The sequence below is a fragment of the Bos indicus x Bos taurus genome, chromosome 11, assembly GCF_003369695.1.
Source record: "Bos indicus x Bos taurus breed Angus x Brahman F1 hybrid chromosome 11, Bos_hybrid_MaternalHap_v2.0, whole genome shotgun sequence".
Classification (NCBI taxonomy): domain Eukaryota; kingdom Metazoa; phylum Chordata; class Mammalia; order Artiodactyla; family Bovidae; genus Bos; species Bos indicus x Bos taurus.
This window is the reverse complement of record NC_040086.1, coordinates 67,265,200-67,285,569: the sequence shown is the minus strand read 5'-3', so window position 1 is coordinate 67,285,569 and position 20,370 is coordinate 67,265,200. Positions and strand designations below refer to the sequence as shown.

At 43.4% G+C, this 20,370-nt stretch overlaps 1 protein-coding gene across 1 annotated transcript in view; it reads right to left on the bottom strand.

The window, feature by feature from the left end:
* Positions 1–228: 228 nt before the first annotated feature.
* ANTXR1 (ANTXR cell adhesion molecule 1) overlaps positions 229–20,370 on the bottom strand; it is a 255,318-nt gene continuing 235,176 nt past the window's right edge. Inside the window, exon 18 of the mRNA XM_027555677.1 lies at positions 229–4,097. Coding sequence (XP_027411478.1) covers positions 3,837–4,097 — 261 coding nt within the window. The 3' untranslated portion in view covers positions 229–3,836. The remainder of the gene's footprint in view (positions 4,098–20,370) is intronic.

Below are 20,370 nucleotides of genomic sequence, written 5' to 3'. Positions count from 1 at the left end.
TTATAAAGAAACAGATTCAGGAACTAGTAAGAAACACTGTTTTACCTACAAAAAATATAAGTTGAATGTTGGACAGCTAAAGAAGAAAGAGTAATCAAGATAGTAGAAGGCACAAAATAATTTGGGAAATATAATCTGCAGAATGATAGCCATTTTTATGATCACAGTGTTAAGCACTTGAGCAATCTGTACTTCATTTTCATAGCAAAGAGACAACCAGTAAAAGAGTTGATTTTCGGAATTTATTATTTTTTTTTAAAAAAAGCAACTTCCAAGGTTTGTCATTGTACACATTTAGCCCAGTCTTCTATAGCAGGTACAGCAATAACTGATCTTTATAACAATGACTCAGAGGCACTGAAGATCCATAATGTCTTCTGAATTATCACAGATAGAAGAAAGAATTAGAAGAAGAGTTTAATGTTAAGTGTATTTAAAACATCATATTCTAATTCTTTTAAATTGGTTATCCAAGTACAATAATATAGTAGAGTTCAGATAACTAGAAAACACGACTAGAACATCCCATTCCCATCTGATGTGCATTAACAGGCTTTTTACTGCATATATCTTTATTATAGTTTGCAAACTAATTCAACCCACTTTTACACAGCATTAATTTCTTTTTGAGTTGGCGCTGGGCTGAAAACTGTGGTGCAATATTTCATGTTTTTTTTTTTTTCTAGTTCTTGGATGAATTTCCCTCTTCTGACCTGGTGTTTGAACTTTAGTGTGTATGAGACTTCCACATAGTCTCTGCCCATTCTAGATATATTTACAGTAAAGTTACCCACAGCCAGATATCCAAGACTATTAATTAATATGTCCACCAGCTCTGTTCTTGACTCTGGTAAAAGAGACCTTGTGTCTCACTGGAGTATGTGCCAAGCTACAGGCCAGACACTGTTTGTGAATTGGTCGTTAACAGAGGTAACCACTCAAGGTTCTTCTTAATGCTGTGCAAATAAGGGTCTCGTCATTTCAGTAACTATTTGTACATTTATAAAAGCAATACAGTCATGGGAAAAACCAACAAGCACAGCTTGGTAGAATAACCTGCCATGAAATTTCATTGGCCTTATAATAATTTACTACAACTGTTCCTTTTATTCACACTGGATAGGAAATGCTTCCATCTAACACATGGAATATGAATATATACAACAAAAAGTTGGTTTTTATTAAAAAAAAAACTTTGGGAGGACAATAATATGAGGGTTGAAAAAAATAATTTTGTGCAGTTTCCTGATCACAATCATATGTCTGCGACCTTTTACAAGGAATGACCCAAGTACAGACAGACTTATAAACCAGTTAAAGAATTTTCCTGCCTGTGATAGCCTACTATTCAAATATTACCTTATTCATACAGTATAGAAGTTTCTCCTTCTCCACTGTCATTCTAAAGGACTAGGGTTTACATGAAGAATCCGTTTTAAGGACAAACCCTGCTAATCCTCTTCAAAGCCATCATGTATTTGCAGTTCCCCATTTCATCAAAGAGTTTATCAAAACAACATCTTGGAAACTGCACAGGGGCTTCTGATTGATGTATGGTTGAGATTGTAAATGTTGCATTCTCACCTTATGCCTGCCGTCTTGATGCACAATGTTAACATTTTGGCTTGAACTTTTTGATGGCCGCAGTGAGCCCGGCGGCAGTGGTGTGGGGTGGACTGTTTTGTACCGCCAGCAGTCAAAACAGTGGCCAGGGGCTCAACGCCTCTAGGCCGTGAGCCTGGGAAACCCTTTGGCCTGTGGGATGGGTCTCTGGAGTCCAGCAATGGCACTGCGGGTCGCTGCGACAGTCTGACACCTGCTTCATGGAAGACTGTACTAAAGAAGAAGCCCAATGTTTTCAAAATAGATAATTTGGGCCAGGATCGGGGGGTGAGGGAGGGAGCCCTGGAAAACATCTCTGATTTTAGCTCTATGAGGAAGCTGTGGGCATCTCTGGAAGTGGCAGGCTGGAAGAAGGGAGGCCCAAGGTATGCCTGGGGAAGTGTCAGTTTGGTGTTGGCAATGCGTTTAGAGCCTGTAGCCCCCCACTAAGGCACTCTGCCTAGATCTAGTTTCCCCTGACTGTACCTTTTATGTCCAAAGGTTCCCCCATCCCCCCACACAATCCTTGTTTGCTTTTGCTTTCTAAAGTTGAGATGGCAATTAAGGATCATTTATCTCTCAATTTGAACTGATGAGTGGTGGCTCTTCAGACTTATGGTTTGAAGGTTGTGAGGGAATCCTGGGCTCATTGGAAGATGTGCTGTGATTGATTAGCAATGTCTGCCCTGGCTACAAGCGTTGGTGTGTATGCAGTGCATGCTGCGTCCTATGTCTCTGTTCTAAGTAACGTGAAAGAATGAGACTGGCTTGGGGGGTTCTTGCAAGATCTTTGGAGACCACAGCCCAAAGCACCAATTTGCATTTACTTTATATTCTGCTTTATTCTCAAAAAGATTTAAGAGTTTTACGACTTTTAAGACCTGTGGAAAGTTGGAGGGCGGGGGGGGGGGTGGGGTAATTTTGAACAGGCTGGTGCAGCAGGCCCTGAACAATGGCTTCTGTTTTCATCTTTGGGTGATGAAGTCTAATGTTTAGAAAGTGATTATATAGCTTCCTGGTGACAACAGATTTAGAAAGACTTGGAGGAGTGGAGTGGTTCCCAGGCATGGTGGGAATTTCAGGCAGCTGATAGTATTTGTCAGTGTGCTGAAAAGCCAAGGAGAAATATATTTGCACCAGCTTTTTTGGGGGGATATATTCCTTAGTATGTTGGGACTATTGTCTCTCAGCTCTACCTAGAAGTCTCTGGTGCACAACTTCATGAAGAAAGAAAAACAAAATTAGTGAAATTGTGTGGTAGGTGCTAGTGATGCCATTTTGGGAAGGTCAACTCATATTTGTCTCTGGAAAATAGTATCAGTCACTTCTTCATATCTCAAGTGATCTACATTGAAGCCAAATCTTGATTTTTCTTTTAACATAAATCATGAATAAGTTGCTCTTCGACAGTGCTATTGTCTGTTGATTTAGGGGCCATGTTGGGCCAAAGCCAGCCACCTCTAGCTGCTGATGGCCTGTGAGCTTTAGAAACTGTCCGATGCTCCCACCAGTACTCGCCTGTCGATGCACACACCTGATTTCACTTACACAGCAACATGGCAACATACCTTTTCCATCTGTGAACAACCACCCTCTTCCTCACTTGGAAACTGGGAGAATCTGGAAGGTTTTATTCCTCTGCAAGTCCCAGAACATGCTTTTGGATACCTATCTGATGTTGAGTTTCTTGTCACAATGGGGACCCTAATCTTTCCCCAAAGTTGTAGGTGAAGGGTTTTGACCTTCTTGGCTGGCATGGAGAGGATTCCTTGGTTCGTAGGTCTAGGGTCAAGAGATGGAGGTGGTGTGGAAGAGGGAAGGCAGCACTTAGCAACCCAGCAATATGACTTCTTATCTGACGCTGCATTTCACCCTCAGAGAAATGATTTTCATATTGGTCTCCAGGAGACCCAATCCCACTTAGAGCATCTCAGCAGTTTCACTGTCTCTGGAACCTTCTAGAGATGATGGCTGGCTGGTGGCTATGATTGTGACTGTAGTTGCCTCATCACTGGTTTTCAGGCAATTCAAAATTTCAATTTCTTTCCGCTGATCACAATTGTTGGTGTACTGGTGTTACAAACAAATTTTTATAGTGTGTGAATGTCAGTGGGCGTTATCACCACTCTTTTCCAAAGTGGAAGCCCCCTCTAACTGAAAAGACTTGTTCTAACACCACAGAGGAGCCTCCTCCCCAAAGTTTCTGAGAGAACCCAGAGCATGAACTGTGGGTTCTAGACAGAAGGTCTAGGAGGAGGTCGGGAGGGGGGTGGCGCCCTGTTGGGAGGGGGAGCCTGCGGAGGAGGGGGGAGAATGGAAGGTGGGGATGGAATTGGAGGGGTGGGGGCACTGGGAGGTGGGGGAGGGCAATGGGGAGCAGGGGGTGGTGGGGTGTAGATGGGGGCAGGAGGCGGTGAGGTGGTGTGGTAGGCGTTGTTGAGGGGGTACTTGGCAGGCGGATTGTTCTTGACTCTGGTGAAGTTGATACAGCGTCCCTGAAAGAGAATCAGAGAAAAAGAAACATGAGCTGATGCTTGCTGGGGTTTTACAACAGGGCAGGTGGGAAGTGCAGGGAGCGGGCAGAAAGAAACCTGCAGAAAGCAGATGCTTTCTGTGAGAGTTTATGTCAGTGCTCTCAGCAGAGCACTGAAATAGAACCTGATAACAAATAACCTCCCCATTTCCTTCTTCTGGGCTTACTATAGACAGAGTTAATTCTTAGGTACATTGATAAAGAGTCCAGGGCCCTCAAGGAGGAGAAAGGGGTCCGGGGCTCTCAAGGAGGTGAAAAGGAAAACTTTTTTTTCTACACTGCTTTGTCTTAGTCACATAAGATGTTATTTTCTTTAAGCCAAGAGCTAACAGTTACACAAAACTCATCTTGCTCAAGGGTATGTTTTTCCTTAAGCCTTGTACTAAGGAGGAGAAGGGGACGACAGAGGATGAGATGGCTGGATGGCATCACCGACTCGATGGACATGAGTTTGAGTGAACTCTGGGAGTTGGTGATGGACAGGCAGGCCTGGCGTGCTGCGATTCATGGGGTCGCAAAGAGTTGGACGGCGACTGAGCGACTGAACTGACTGAACTGAAGGATTATATAACAACAATGTATCTTGCTGAAAGACATGTTTCTCCTTTTTAACAAGAACCTTCTGATTAATCTTGTTATCTTAAGATGTATGTTATGGGAGTGGGTCTGGTAAAGTATTTAAGGCCTTGATAAGACTAGCCAGTGGGGCACTCTCTGTCCCTCTTCTGATGTCTATGTCAGAAGCTTTCTCTGTTCTTTGTCACTGTAATAAAACTTCTGCCACAAAAAAGCTCTGAATATTCCAGCCTGGTCCCTGGTCCTGAAGCTAAATCTTCTTTGGAGATCATGAATCTGACATTGTTCACCATAAGCTATCATATTGGGGGCTTTTAAGAGAACTAAGTTGCCAAGGGAAAGGGGCAGAGTTCTCATTCCATAACTTCTTTGAGTTGGTAAAGGACACAGACCCTAAATTGTTGAGGCCAACACTATGCTGCAAAATTATTTGTTCAACTTCATTTTTGCCCCAGATTCTATCAAGGGTGCGGAAGAGAAGGGGACTGGATGCACAGGGTCAGGGCAAGAACAGAAGTCATTGAATTTAATCTCCTCAACAGCCTTGCCAGGCAGGTATTACTATCAATTGTTCTGTTGCACAGATGAGGGAACTGAGGCTCTGAAAGGTTAAACCACAACTAGGAAGAGGTGGGTTTGTTGTTCCTAGGACATGCCGCCGCCTGCTCCAGGCCCCTGCCTCCCTAGCGCAATGACATAGACAGTTTATCCTGCTTTTGCTTTGGCTGGGGAAGCCTTCTTCCAGGGTGCTGTGGCACCTGCGTGGGTGCCCTTAGATTCTTAAGAAATACAACCTGGGGACCTCTTATTGCAACACAGGCATCTTGAATTCTGTCTTTTCTCCACCCTTCCCAGGGACCCAGCTGGATAACATGGAGTAGACACCTGGAACACTTCCAACTGCCTCCTCAGAGTAGCCCTCTCCCCCCTGGGGCACTTCCTCTCTGCTCTGTGGAAGCACACACCCACCAGCTCTATTCCTTTAAAAAAATTTTTTTTTTAATTGGAGGATAATTACAATATTGTGATGGTTTTCACCATATATCAACATGAATCAGCCATATGTACACGTGTCCCCCCATCCTGAACCCCTTCCCACCTCCCTCCCCACCCCATCCCTCTGGGTTGTTCCAGAGCACTGACTTTCGGTGCCCTGCTTCATGCATCGAACTTGCACTGCTCATCTGTTTAACATATGGTAATTATGCATATTTCAATGCTATTCTCTCGTATCATCCCACCCTCTCCTTCTCACACAGAATCCTAAAGTCTGCTCTTTACATCTGTGTCTCTCTTACTGTCTTCCATATAGGATTGTCGTGGTCCCGTCTTTTTAAATTCCATATAAATGCGTTTATACAATATTTGTATTTCCCTTTCTGACTCACTTCATTCGTATAATAGGCTCCATTTTCATCCACCTCATTAGACCTGACTCAAATGTGTTCCTTTTTATAGCTGAGTAATATTTCATTGTGTATATGTACCACAACTTCCTTATCCAAAGGACCAGTTAGACCTAATTGATATCTACAGGGCATTTCACCTAAAAACAATGGATTTCAGTTCTATTCTTAATCGGTGCTTGGGAGCCTTCCACTCAACACTGGGCTCTGCAAGGGATGGGAGCACAGGGCCTCTCCCCCTCATGAAGTTCTCCTTCTGGTATGTGGACCATCGCTCCCCCCTCATCACCTTTCCCATTCGACCCGCCCCCTCCTGTCTAGGCGGCATGCTGGCCATCCCTGTGGGCCCTGGCCTTTTCCCAAACTCCCCATGCCCATGGGGGCATCTTCTTCTCCCCACTGTGTGTCCTGGATGCTGACAGAACCCTTCCCCAGGAGGCTGAGGTGGGGTACCGGCTCTGAGGCTGTCCTTTTCTCCTCGTCCTGCTCATTTTAACCTGATTATAACCCATGACAGGGATGACGGGGATTACTCTGGGGCTTCCTCTGAGGAGGAAGTGTGGATTTTTCCTGGCTTCCTTCTTTAGGATGGACACCATCCTGTGCTGTCCAGCCTGGATGTGATGTGTCCTGACAGGCCAGGGTTTCCTTTTCCAGGCCTTTCGAGGAAGAGCCTGGGGGAGTAGGGAATGAAGAGGGTGTGACTGTTGACCTTAAGGACCAATTACCCAAAGGACAAGAGGGAAATACAAATGTGTGATCTGAGACTCGGGTGGGGGCGAGTCATGGCAGGGGCACAATGCAGGTGTGTGTGAGCTGATGGGGGCGGGGCCAGAGCACAGCTTTCCGCACACATGCGCCCCTCCCTGCGTCTTTCAGTCAGGAGTCAGGTTCTTTGTCCCCCACGTATCTTTCCCTGAAAAGTCCGGCTTCTACTCATTCCTTGCTTTCCTCCCTGAATTCTCTAGTTACCATCTACACATACTCCAAAGCCTGCATCCTATAATTGCTTTATTTGTAAATGCATTGGCTTCCTGACTAGATGAGAAACTTCTGGAAGGCACTGGCCTTGTTTTGTCATCTGCTGCTCCACTGCTGGTTTAGGAATTATAAGGCCATATTTAGGTGCCAGCACCCCAATTCCTATGAGCTTGCATTTTATGAAATTAAACCAGGGCCTGACCTCATTAGGTTCTGATTGGGGTCCACTAACTGCAGAAATCAGCTACCATTGCATTGCTGGCAACTCCAAGATCGTGGTCGGACTTTCTTGAGTTAATTTTGTGACCCAGTACTGTGAATTCCTATTTGCTCAAGCAGCCCTGTTTTACAGCTTTATAAACCTAAGCCTCAGTTATAGTTTATTTATGATCCTGGATAGAGCGCTTTCTTTCAAGATGTGAAAGTCCTAATTTTATGACCGTCTGTGATAAGTTCCTTTAATGGGTAAGTCAGCGTTGGGATTTACTGTACTACATGTTCTGTCCTATGTTCCCAGATGTGCCCGACCAGACCAGGAGACTAGAGAAACCCATTTGCTTTAAAGCTGAAGGAAAGTTCCCTTCCTGGGGAAGGAGATGCTGATGCCTGTGGTCGAGTCCCCACGTACCTTCAGATCTCCTTTAGGGTTGGCTGTCCCACTATTCTCTCCCTCCCTCCAAGGATCAGTTGATGGTCAGGGTGGGCAAGAGATGAGGTGAATGAACCCAGAGATCCGTTTAATTATTTCATGCAATTGTAGCTAGTACTTTTACCAGAGACAAAATTAGGAGCTCCCAGGCTTCTTCTATCAATATTTTCATTCATAACCCAGATTTGGATTCCTCAATGTCTTCAAAGGATTTGAAAGGATCCACTGAGCAAAATTCTCTCACATCTGTCAGCTAAAGATGGAGTAAAAGTAGGTAGGGGTTGAGGGGGGTGGCGATGAGAGTGGGGAGAAGAGAGATCTTCCTTGGTCAGCCCCTCCCCAGCCACCATCACAGCCTATGGCCATAGCAGCTGAGGGACAGGGGTGGGGTGGGGTGGGGGAGAGGCAGAGAGCGCTCCTTCCTATAGTCAGTAACACCCCAGGAGTGCCCTGGGGTCAACTGCTGCAGAGCACAGGCACAGGCCTAGCACGCTGGAGCGGAGTGCAACAGCTCGGAGCCAGAGGGGAGGGGGCAAGCTCACAGCCTCTGTCATGCCCCTCCTGGGTGACACCCCACTGTAAAATAATACACCACCTGCCACTCACTGTCAAGAGGAGGATTAACTTAATCAGCACTGGTGATGGGCTTGGCACTTGTTTGATAAGTGAAGTTGAGTCTATGTGGGGACACAGACAGTAATGTCTGTTGTGCTCAGACATGATAATGACCTTGTCTAGGGTAGAAAGGCCAGTTGGAGGTAGTAGCAGGTTTTCTGACTCCTAGTTTAGTGCCTTCTAGGAGGACTGTGGGGTAGAACCTCTATGTTCCTCACCTGGCTTCTAGAATAAAACTGATACACAGGGGTGACAAAAAATGTAGCAATGGACATGTGACCAGAGCAGCTCCCAGAGCCCACTCACTTCCCCACCCTCCTCTGTCCTCCCGTCGCTGCGCCTCCTATGACTTATTCTTACAGGACACAGTTGACTGGCAGTGCTGTCACACGTACTTATCGTCCCCCAAAGAAGATGCAGACACCGCATAAATAGATCCCCGGAGTCAGTTACAGTAAGACGCAGTTAGGACTTCAGGGAGGGGTGTGGCTACAAATTAAATTCTTAAAACCTGGAGCCAGAGGAGCCAACACAAACACTGTAACACTTAGACCATATAATTGGCCTAAAGATCAGTTTACACGACATCAGTTTTTGCTTGTGAGAGGGTAATAGAAAGGCCAGATGCTTTCAGTGTCACATATGCCAGCGAATCTGCACCAGTGTTTGGTTAAAAGGTTGCTAGGACGGTAGAAGCACTTAGTTCCTCCACGGGTCTCTGTAACCAGGTTAATTCTTTGCACTATTGCTTTTGGGTGGTTTGATTCAGAGCCAATATTTGGTTTTGACCTCAGTTTACCTCATTGCTCTTTTACAAAGTAAAAATGCCAGTTATTTTTACATGTTAGCAATAAAATGTCCTGATTAAATTTTAAGAAGAAAATGCAACAGTATTTCCTGCTAACTGGAGGCAGAGCAGGATGCTAGGTGGCGTTCCCTCCAAACTGAAAAATTCCACTTTGATTTGGTTGCATGGGAAATAGATGGGGAAACAGTGTTAGACTTTATTTTTCTGGGCTCCAAAATCACTACAGATGGTGACTGCAGCCATGAAATTAAAAGATGCTTACTCCTTGGAAGAAAAGTTATGACCAACCTAGATAGCATATTCAAAAGCAGAGACATTACTTTGCCAACAAAGGTTAGTCTGGTCAAGGCTATGGTTTTTCCTGTGGTCATGTATGGATGTGAGAGTTGGACTGTGAAGAAGGCTGAGTGCTGAAGAATTGATGCTTTTGAACTGTGGTGTTGGAGAAGACACTTGAGAGTCCCTTGGACTGCAAGGAGATCCAACCAGTCCATTCTGAAGGAGATCAGCCCTGGGATTTCTTTGGAAGGAATGATGCTAAAGCTGAAACTCCAGTACTTTGGCCACCTCATGTGAAGAGTTGACTCATTGGAAAAGACTCAGATACTGGGAGGGATTGGGGGCAGGAGGAGAAGGGGACGACAGAGGATGAGATGGCTGGATGGCATCACTGACTCAATGGATGTAAGTCTGAGTGAACTCTGGGAGTTGGTGAGGAACAAGGAGGCCTGGTGTGCTGCGATTCATGGGGTTGCAAAAAGTCAGACACGACTGAGCAACTCATCTGATCTGATCTGAATGGTGTTGGGAGGATTCTTAGAAACGTCCAGGCACATTATCCACTTTATTTATTATCAAACCCCATTAGCTAAGTATTATCATCAGTGTATAGAAAGGAAGTCGACTGAGGAGGTAGAACTATTTAAATAACGTGCCCAAGACCATACAGCTGGTAAATTGTGGGAATGGGATTAAAATCTAGCTCTGCTTGCCCTAGGCTCTCATTCACACCCCCCCCCCTTTACTGTATTATCCTGAATATAGACTAAAAGTGCTAATAAAGCTGTTGAAGCACTTGTAGATAGTATCATATAATGTAGTACTTGGCCACAGTCCATCAGCTGTCAAGAGATCTTTCCAGAACCTAAGTCTGGTCAATTCACTCCCCAGGTCACCATCATTCAATGGCTCCCACTGATGCTGAAGCTGAAACTCCAATACTTTGGCCACCTGATGTGAAGAACTGACTCATTTGAAAAGAGCTTGATGCTGGATTGAAGGTGGGAGAAGAAGGGAAGGAAAGAGGCATCACCAGCTAGATGGACATGAGTTTGAGTAAACTCCGGGAGGTGGTGATGGACAGGGAGGCCTGGCGAACTGTAGTCCATGGGGTCGCAAAGATTGGACACGACTGAGTGACTGAACTGAACTGAGTCAACTTTAAAGTAAATTCCAACCACCTCCTTCCAATAGCATACGTAGCCTTTTGTGATCTGGTCCTTACTTACACCTTTCAATTAAATTCTTGCTCTTCTATTGCAGGATGTTTAGCTGAGCACATCCTAAGCTCTCCACAAATATTTATTTAATGAAGTCTGTACTCTGCCACTTGGTTTTCTTCTCAATATAAACTGTGTTCCCCAATGTGTGGGTGAATATTTTTGAGGCTCTATCTGCTTCTTCTCCTTTTGAGGTCTTCATAGCAGCATGAGGGTCAAGTTTAGGCTGGCACTCAGCGAATACTGCTCACATCTCCAAGTCTCTCTGAGGTGGAGCAAGCCTTCTTAGGAAGCTCAGATTTCCCCTGCAAGTTTAGTTTCTCAGAGGACCAAAACTCCATGGTCTCACAGCTCTGTGTTTACATCTCCTCAGGTATCCTGTGATGCTTTCCTTTGACCGTAGGAGTGGTACGAATTCTATGTATTCCCTTTGATTTCCACACTTGAAATGTTGACATGTTACTTTTAAACATATCTTTTTAGGTTACTTTTTATTGATTTATCAAGGGAAGTTGGTCTTCAATAAAACTTTCTATCTAAATTGGAGAGGACACACTCTGAAATGATCGTGGGATAGGCAGGATGAAAGATCTTATTCACCAGGTTCTGGCTTCTTCCCAGCTTTGAACTGCAGACAGATGGTCCAGGAAGAATAGGCAGGAAGCTGGGGGTGTGGGACTGTGGTCTGTCTGCCCTGCGGGTCTGGCCTGGGAGGCAGAGCTCTACCCCCAGTTCTGCCTCTAGCATATGAAACCCTGAGTCCCTTTCTCTCTTGGGTCTCAGCCTCATCATCTCTGAAACAAAACTGTTGTGCTTGCTAGATGATGTCCAAAGACCCTTCAGCTCGAATGTTTTAAAATTCTATCAAAATTCAAACTGCCTTGGAACACTTTAAGTTGGATACTTTAATCTGAAGTCTTTGGGGGCATCCAGTTTGCACATCTTTTTATAGACTATTTAGTTTGGCTAACTCTTTGTATTGCATATTTTCCATTTGGTCATCAGATTTATAGAACATTAATAGACTGAAAATTCAGAATTGGATTCTTTATGCTCTGCTCTTTTTTGTTACCATGGTAAAGGATTCAAGCTTGCCTGCGGGTTCTGAATTTGGGTTTGCGGGAGATGTGTGAGAAGAGCTGAGGTCTGATTGTGTGCAGAAGACTTGCCAGTGGTGAGCTCATGTGTGCTGAGTGCTGTAAAACATCTGTTTGGGTATCAGGCACCCTCAATGGAGAGGGAGCTGGCCTTCAGAGATGGTTAAAAATATGCCATGGCTTCCACTGATTAAACCAAATAGTTTCCTACGAACAGAGGTCACTTAAGGAAATTGGATTTCACAGGAAGAATATGAAAATAATCAGACGGAAAATGGAGAACATGTCTGCCAAGTTTCGTCTGACGAATACCTTTACTCTCTGGTCTAGTTCCTCCATTGATTGTCCTGCTTGGAGGTATTTCTCAAGTTACAAGTAGATCAGGTTTCCAAAGTTTGTTTTATGTCAGTTGTTTAGAATTAGGAGCATAGTTCCTAACTTACATCATTCTAGTAAATGGGGGTTGGTTCTCAGGCTAGACCACAAAAAGCTCACTGGTGTGTTGAAGCAACTGATGTAATTCTGCTGAAGTAGATGCTCTGGTGATAAATGAGGCACATGACCAATGAACAGATGGAGGATGGGATTTGAAGACTGCATCAGGCCTATTCTTCTGCCTGAATCTCTTCATTAGTCATTTGTGCATTTCTTTCCCACAAATGGTTTTTGAGTGCAAACCATGTCCTGGACACCTTATAAGGTGCTGCAGACAGTGCTGAGCAACCAAACACAGTCCTGGCCCTCAAGAAGAATATAGTCCAGAAGTGGAGGTAGACAGCAATCAAACAATCCCACAAATAAATGGATCTCAGCACCCATGGGCTTCCCTGGTGGCTTAGACGGTAAAGAATCTGCCCGCAGTGTGGGAGACCTCACTTTGATCCCTGGGTTGGGAATATCCCCTGGAGGAGGGCATGGCAAGGGACTCCAGTATTCTTGCCTGGAGAATCCCCATGGGCAGAGGAGCCTGGCGGGCTACAGTCCATCTACAGTTGCACATGACTGAGTGATTAAGCACACACAGAACACAATATTTGTGTTCGTGGGACTGTCCTTGGTCATAGTTGACTGGTCAGGGGAGTGGACACCTAATTTGAGGTAGATGGATCAGATTCTCTCTTCTGGGAGTTTGGAATTATGACTAAATTTGCAGGTAGTCATTCAGTTAGGGTTGATCTCAGTTAGGAAATATAAGTGGAAACTGGGGGATGGCCATCTACTGCCACATTCAGGGAGAAGCAGAGTTCTGATTCTCTTACAAATGATGAATACTTTATTTATTTTATGCTTGGCTGCATCAGGTCTTAGCTGCAGTACATGGGATCTTCGTTACAGCATGCAGGATCTTTTGTTGTGATGTGTGGATTCTCTAGTTGAGGCACGTGGGCTCAGTAGCCCCGTGGCACATGGGATCTTAGTTTCTCAACCAGAGATTGAACCCGCATCCCCTGTGTTGCAAGGCAGATTCTTAACCACTGGACCACTAAAGAAGTCCCTGATTCTCTCTAAGATCTCTCCATCCATTCTTTCCTCCATTGAGCCACTCAGTGAACCTGTCTTCCTGATTTCTGCCTTTCTCTTTTCCAGTGACATTTTGGTTTCCATGTAAAATTTATATGTAGTGGGCAGGAGGAGAAGAGGGCAACAGCGGATGAGATGGTTGGATGGCATCACTGACTCAATGGAATGAGCTTGAGCAAGCTCTGGGTATGGTGAAGGACAGGGATGCCGGGTGGGCTGCAGTTCACCAGGTCACAAAGAGTCAGATATGACTTAGTGACTGAACAACAAATGCACATAGATATACACATATATGCACAAACATGGATAAATAGAACTATATAGAAGATGTGGGTTTCCCTAGTGGCTCAGCAATAAAGAATTCGCCTGCAATGCAGGAGATACAGGTTCAGTCCTTGGGTTGGGAAGATTCCTTGGAGGAGAAAATGGCAACCCACTCCAGTATTCTTGCCTGGAAGACCCCATGGACAGAGGAGCCTGGCAGGCTACAGTCCATGGGATCACAAAGAATTGGATACAACTGAGCGACTGAGCATGCATGCAATAAGGTATATGTATGCCTGTATATGGGCTTCCCTGGTGGTTCAGATGGTAAAGAATCTGCCTGCATGTGGGAGACCTGGGTTCAATTCGTGGGTTGGGAAGATCCCCTGGAGGAGGGCATGGCAACCCACTTCAGTATTCTTGCCTGGAGAATCCCCATGGACAGAGAAGCCTGTCGGGCTACAGTCCATGGGGTTTCAAAGGGTCGGACACAACTGAGTGACTAAGCACAGCACATGCCTGTATATATAAACATTCATATATTTCTATATGTAAATATAAACATATATATAATCATATACATATTACATAAACACACAGTCAATGTTGTCTTCCTGCTTAAATTCTTCAGTGTCTCTCCACCTTCTACAGGAAAATATCTAAGCTCCTCAGCGCGAATTGGTCCTGATCCCTTGGTATTTCTTTCTGCCAATTTCATGTGCTTTTCTTTTTTTGAACCCTACACTTCAGCTTTGGTCCATCACTGGAAATGAAGATACCACACTTTGGCTTTTCATTTATAAGTTGCAGAGACACCTGTCTTGCCTCCTTCCTCTTCCCCAAAGTCAGAGCCGAGGGCGAAGAGAAGGGTGTGCTGTGAGTGGTGATGCCAGAATTCTTCTCTGCTCCCTTTCCTCCACTGCACCCTTACCCTGTCTATAAATCTCATATAATAGCCTGCCTTTTATGTGCTGTTCGTGGAAAAGGATCCAAGGTCAATTCCTTTAGTTATTTGATGCATTTTGCTGACACACATACTGGCCTGCTCTCCATAATAACTTCTTTGGATGCCAAAACTGAGGGTAAGATGAAAGTACGAAGGAAATATTTGGTAATGAGAACAAACTAGAAAAGTGAAAGGGTAGAAATATATAAAAATGGCACATTTTTAGTGGGACATGTGTAAACATGGGGTTTGTTAAGAACGACGACTGAGATAAGACATTTAAGAGCAAAATTCCCCCCTTTTTTTCTGATTACTAAGTTCTACAGTTTATTTGTGGAAAGTTTGGAAATGCACAAAGGAAGGAGGGAGAAAAGGAGGGAAGAATTTTAATGCTCACACTCAGAGTTGTGCTCATTCTTTCAGATCACACACACGCATACACACACACAGAGTGGGCACATGTTTACAAAAAATTGTATCATCATCTGTCAAAGTTTTTTAAATAAAATGCTATCATCATTTCTCCCCTGCCATTTTCAACGGTTGCATAATCTGTCACATGAAGTACCAAATGCAATTATTAAATTCTTTACTGGGTATTATGAGTCGTTTAATTTCTAACTATCCTCATATTTCTAAAATAAACTTCTGAAAATTGTTAATTTTTGATTTGGGATTTTTGTACCAATTTTCATATGTGAGATTGGCCACTTTTGTTCTTTTTATCATCAAGGTAGTAATTTTCACTAAAGGAATTGGGAAGATTTTCATCTTTTTTGTATATTCTATATTTGTGAAATAGCCTAAGAATTATTAGGTCACTAAAGAATGAGAAAATGCTCTCAAAATCTTTCTGGACATGTTATTTTTTTTAAGTGCAGCTTTTTGATGGTTTTAAAAGTTTTTGCCACAGATATTGACCTATTCAGGTCTTATAGTTTTTCTTGCATATTTTCTTGCATATTTCTTGAGTCTATTTCTATAACTTATCCTTTCTTAGAACATCATTCATTTTATCAAGATTTTAATCCCTTGCATAGATCTATGCTTTGTACATAGGAAATTCTTACAATTAAGCAAATCTTTCTTTGTGATAATACCCTTTTTCTCATTATCCATATTATCCATATTTACATATCCTGACTTTTCTGAATTTCAAAGATTTGTCAATGATATTGGTATTTGCAAAGAAAACTTTTTAAGATTTATTTCTCAGTTCTACTCATTTTGCTTGGTTTTCATTAATTTGTTCTTAGACTCACAGACTTCTTGTTACTGTTTTTTGTAGATTTGTTTCATATTCTTTTCTAATTTTTAACTCAATGCTTAGCTCATTGTTTTCATTTTTTCTAATAATGAAAAAAATTAAGGCTATGATTTTTTCCAGTTCCCATAGGTTTTAATTGTGGTGTTCTAATTGTCTTTATTTTCTAGAATCCCAGTAATTGTCATTTTCATTTCTCCTTAGACTCAACAGTAATTTATGAGAGTGTTTTAAAACTTCTAAGGGCTTTAAAAAATAGTTAAATTCTTATTCCTAACTTCCAGGAGTGGTTTGTTTATTTGTATTTTTGGTGGTGATGTGGTGGGAAAAACATGGCCTGTAAAATTATATTTTTTCTCCTCTTCCCAGTTTTCTTTGTTGCCTAAGTTATAGTAATTTTTCACAAATTTAAAAAATACTGTGAATTTTCTAGTTGATGGGTACACTGTTAAAGAAATATCCAAAAATCTATTTTTATTAGATTATAATAATCTATCTGTTGTTTATTTATTTTTTCATCAGCTTGATCTGTTGAAGTCTAAGAGTGGTATGTGTTTATTAATTCCTCTATGCTTCAATTTTAAACAATTGTATTTGCCCAAATTTTGCTTTGCTTCGTTAGTCATTGGGCCACCCAAGAGCAGCAGGGGAGGGGCCTCTCTCAGAGCAGTCTAGGCAGAGAGTTCTGTTCCAAAGAATTCTCTCTTCCTGTTTGGGTAGCTTGTCTGCAGGAATGGCTACCATCAACTCCTTCCTCCCTCTGGGTACAGGCTTCTGCCCCTGGTGAGGAAGAGTCCATTTTTCCACACTCTTGAATCTGGTTTGTGATAGTTTATTTATTTAGAGTTATTTATTTATTTGTTTTTGGTTGTGCTGGGTCTTTGTCGCTGCTCCCGGGCTTTCTCTAGCTGCAGTGAGTGGAGGCTACTCTTCACTGCCGTGTATGGTCCTCTCAGTGCAGCAGGTTCTCTGTTGCAAAGCACGGGCTCTAGGTGCAAGGGCTTCAGTAGTTGCAGAGCGCGGGCTCAGTATTTGTGCTGCATGGGCTTAGTTGCTCCATGCGGCATGTGGAATCTTCCCGGACCAGGGATCATACCTGTGTCCCCTGCACTGGCAGGCAGGTTCCTATCCACTGTATCGCCAGGGAAGTCCTGTGATAGTTTTGAATAATGAAACATAATGGAGATGATGTACTAGCTTTGAGACTGATATCAAGTGGCCTGGAAGTTTCTGCTTCCTGTTTTTGGTGCCCTGAGACTCGGTGTAAGAGGTCCAGACTACTGCAGTGAAAGGCCATGTGGGGAGCACTGGGCACAGCCAGGTGAGAGAAGAAGCCTTCCTGGACATCTAGCCCAGTCGATCCTGATGACTCTAGCCCTAGCCACCATCTGACAGCAACCTCATGAGAGACCAGACCCCAGGTGAGTCAGGTCAGCCCACAGAACTGTGAGAGAAATAGCAAGTTATTGTTTTAAACCACATCGTGTACACTACAGAGCAATCACCACCACAGGTCTAGTTACCATCCCTCACTATACAGTTGACCCCTCACCCATTTTGTCCACCCCCACCTCTTTCCCCTTTGATAACAGCTAATCCGTCCTCTGTATCTATAAGTATTTTTGTTGTTGGTGGTGGTTGTTTTTTAGATTGCACATATGAGTGATGGACTATGGTGGCTGTCTTTGACTTATTAGCTAAGCATAATATCCTCAAAGTCCATCCATATTGTTGCAAATGACAGGATTTCATTCTTTTTTATGGCTGAGTAGTACTCCATTGTGTTTATATGTATGAAAAGTAAAAATGAAAGTGTTAGCCTTTCAGTTGTGTCCTACTCTTTGCGACCCCATGGACTGTAGCATGCCAGGCTCCTCTGTCCATGGAATTCTCCAGGCAGGAATACTGGAGTGGGTTGCCATTCCCTTCTCCAGGGTAACTTCCCAACCCAGGGATTGAACTCTGGTCTCCTGCACTGCAGGCAGATTCTTTACCATCTGAGTGCACCTTGGAAGCCCATTTATATGTGTGTGTATCTGGAAAATCCCATGGATGGAGGAGCCTGGTGGGCTGCAGTCCATGGGGTCGCTAAGAGTCGGACATGACTGAGCGACTTCACTTTCACTTTTCACTTTCATGCACTGGAGAAAGAAATGGCAACCCACTCCAGTATTCTTGCCTGGAAAATCCCAGGGATGGGGGAGCCTGGTGGTCTGCCGTCTATGGGGTCGCACAGAGTGGGACACGACTGAAGCAACTTAGTAGTAGTAGTATATATATATATACACACACATATGTGTGTATATGTATACATACATACATATGTATACACATATGCACATATACATACATACACACCACATCTTCTTTATCCATCCATCCACTGACAGACACTTAGGCTTTTTCCATATCTTGGCTATTGGAAAAAATGCTTCAGTGAACACACAAGAGTCTATGTCTTTCCAAGTTAGTGTTCAGAAGTGGAATAGCTGGGTCATATGGTAATTCTGGGCTTCCCAAGTGGCACTAGTGGTAAAGAACACACCTGCCAATGCCGGAGACATAGAGATGTGGGTTTGATTCCTGGGTTGGGAAGATCCCCTGGAAGAGGGCATGGCAACTCACTCCTGTATTCTGGCCTGGGGAATCCCATGGACAGAGGAGCCTGACAGGGTACACTCCATGGAGTCACACAGGGTCAGACGCAACTGAAGTGACTTAGCACACACACAGACACAGACACACACTATTCTTCATTTTTTTAAAAATCTTAATACTGTTTTCCATAGTGGCTGCACCAATTTACATTCCTACCAGCAGTGTGCAGGGTTCCCTTTTCTCCACATCCTCTCCAACATTTTTATTCCTTGTCTTTTTCATAATAACCATTCTAACAGGGGTGAGGCAGGATCTCATTGTGGTTTTGATTTGCATGTCCCGGATAACTAGTGGATGCCTGTTGGCCATACGTGTGTCTTTTTTTTTAATTTTTGGTACTTAAAAAAACTTTTTTTTAATTGGAGGATAATTGCTTTACAATGTTGTGTTGGTTTCTGCCATACAACAACGTAACAGCCAAAAGTATACAAATGTCCCCTCCCTCTTGAAACTCCCTTCCACCCCCTACTTCATTCCAGCCCTCTATGCTTTCACAGAGCACTGGGTTGAGCTCCCTATGTTACACAGTGGCTTCCCACTAGCTATCTATTTTACATATGTAAATTCTATTCTGGTCAATGCTACTCTCTGAATGCGTCCCACCCTCTCCTTCCCCTGCAGTGTCCACAAGTCTGTTCTCTATGTCTGTGTCTCTATTCTTCCACTGCAAATAGGTTCATCAGTACCATTTTGCTAGATTCCATGTGTGCTAAGTCGCTCCTGTCATGTCTGACTCACGTCCGACCGATGTGATCCTATGGACTGTAGCCTACCACGCTCCTCTGTCCATGGAATTCTCCAGGCAAGATGGGGAGGGAGATGGGAGAGGGATTTGTTGAGGTTTGACAGAAAACAACAAAATTCTATAAAGCAATTATCCTTCAATTAAAAAATAAAAAAAAAAGAATACTGGAATGGGTTGCCATGCCCTCCTCCAGGGGATCTTCCTGACTCAGGGATCAAACCCATGTCTCTTATGCATCCTGCATTGGCTGGAGGGTTCTTTACCATCAGCGCCAATTACATGATGTTTATTTTTCTCTTTCTGACTTACTTCACTCTGTTCATCCACCTCACTAGAAGGGACTCACATCTGCTCCTTTGTATGACTGTTGTGTATATGTGCCACAACTTCTTTATCCAGTCATCTGTTGATGGGCACCTAGATTGCTTCCATGTCCTAGCTATTGTAAATAGTGCTGCAATAAACACTGGGGGTACATGTGTCTTTTTGAATTATGGTTTTCTCAGGGTACATGCCCAGTAGTGGGATTGCTGGGTCATATGGTATTTTTATCCCTAGTTTTTAAATAAATCTCCATACTGCTCTCCATAGTGGCTGTATCAATTTACATTCCCACCAACTGTGCAAAGTTCCCTTTTCTCCACATCCTCTCCAGCATTTATTGTTTGTAGATTTTTTTGATTATGGCCATTCTGACTGGTGTGAGGTGATACCTCATTGTAGTTTTGATTTGCATTTCTCTAGTAATGAGCGATGTTGAGCATTTTTTTTTTCCTTTGTTTATTGGCCATCTGTATGTCTTCTTTGGAGAAATGTCTGTTTAGGTATTCTGCCCATTTTTTGATTGGGTTGTTTGTTTTTCTGATATTGAGCTGCTTGTGCTGCTTGTATATTTTGGAGAGTAATCCCTTATCAGTTGTTTCATTTACAATTATTTTCTCCCATTTGGAGCTGTAGGAATTAACTTTCCTGTATGTCTTCTTTAAACTCAGACAGTGTGATACCTTCAGCTTTGTTTTTCTTTTTCAAGGTTATTTTGACTATTTGGGATCTTTTGTGATGCCATACAAGTTTTAGAACTATTTGTTTTAGTTCTGTGAAATATGCCATCATGCAAGCATGCACACTAAGTCACTTTAGTCATGTCTGACTCTTTGTGACCCCATAGATTATAGCCCATCCTCTGTCCATGGATACTCCAGGCAA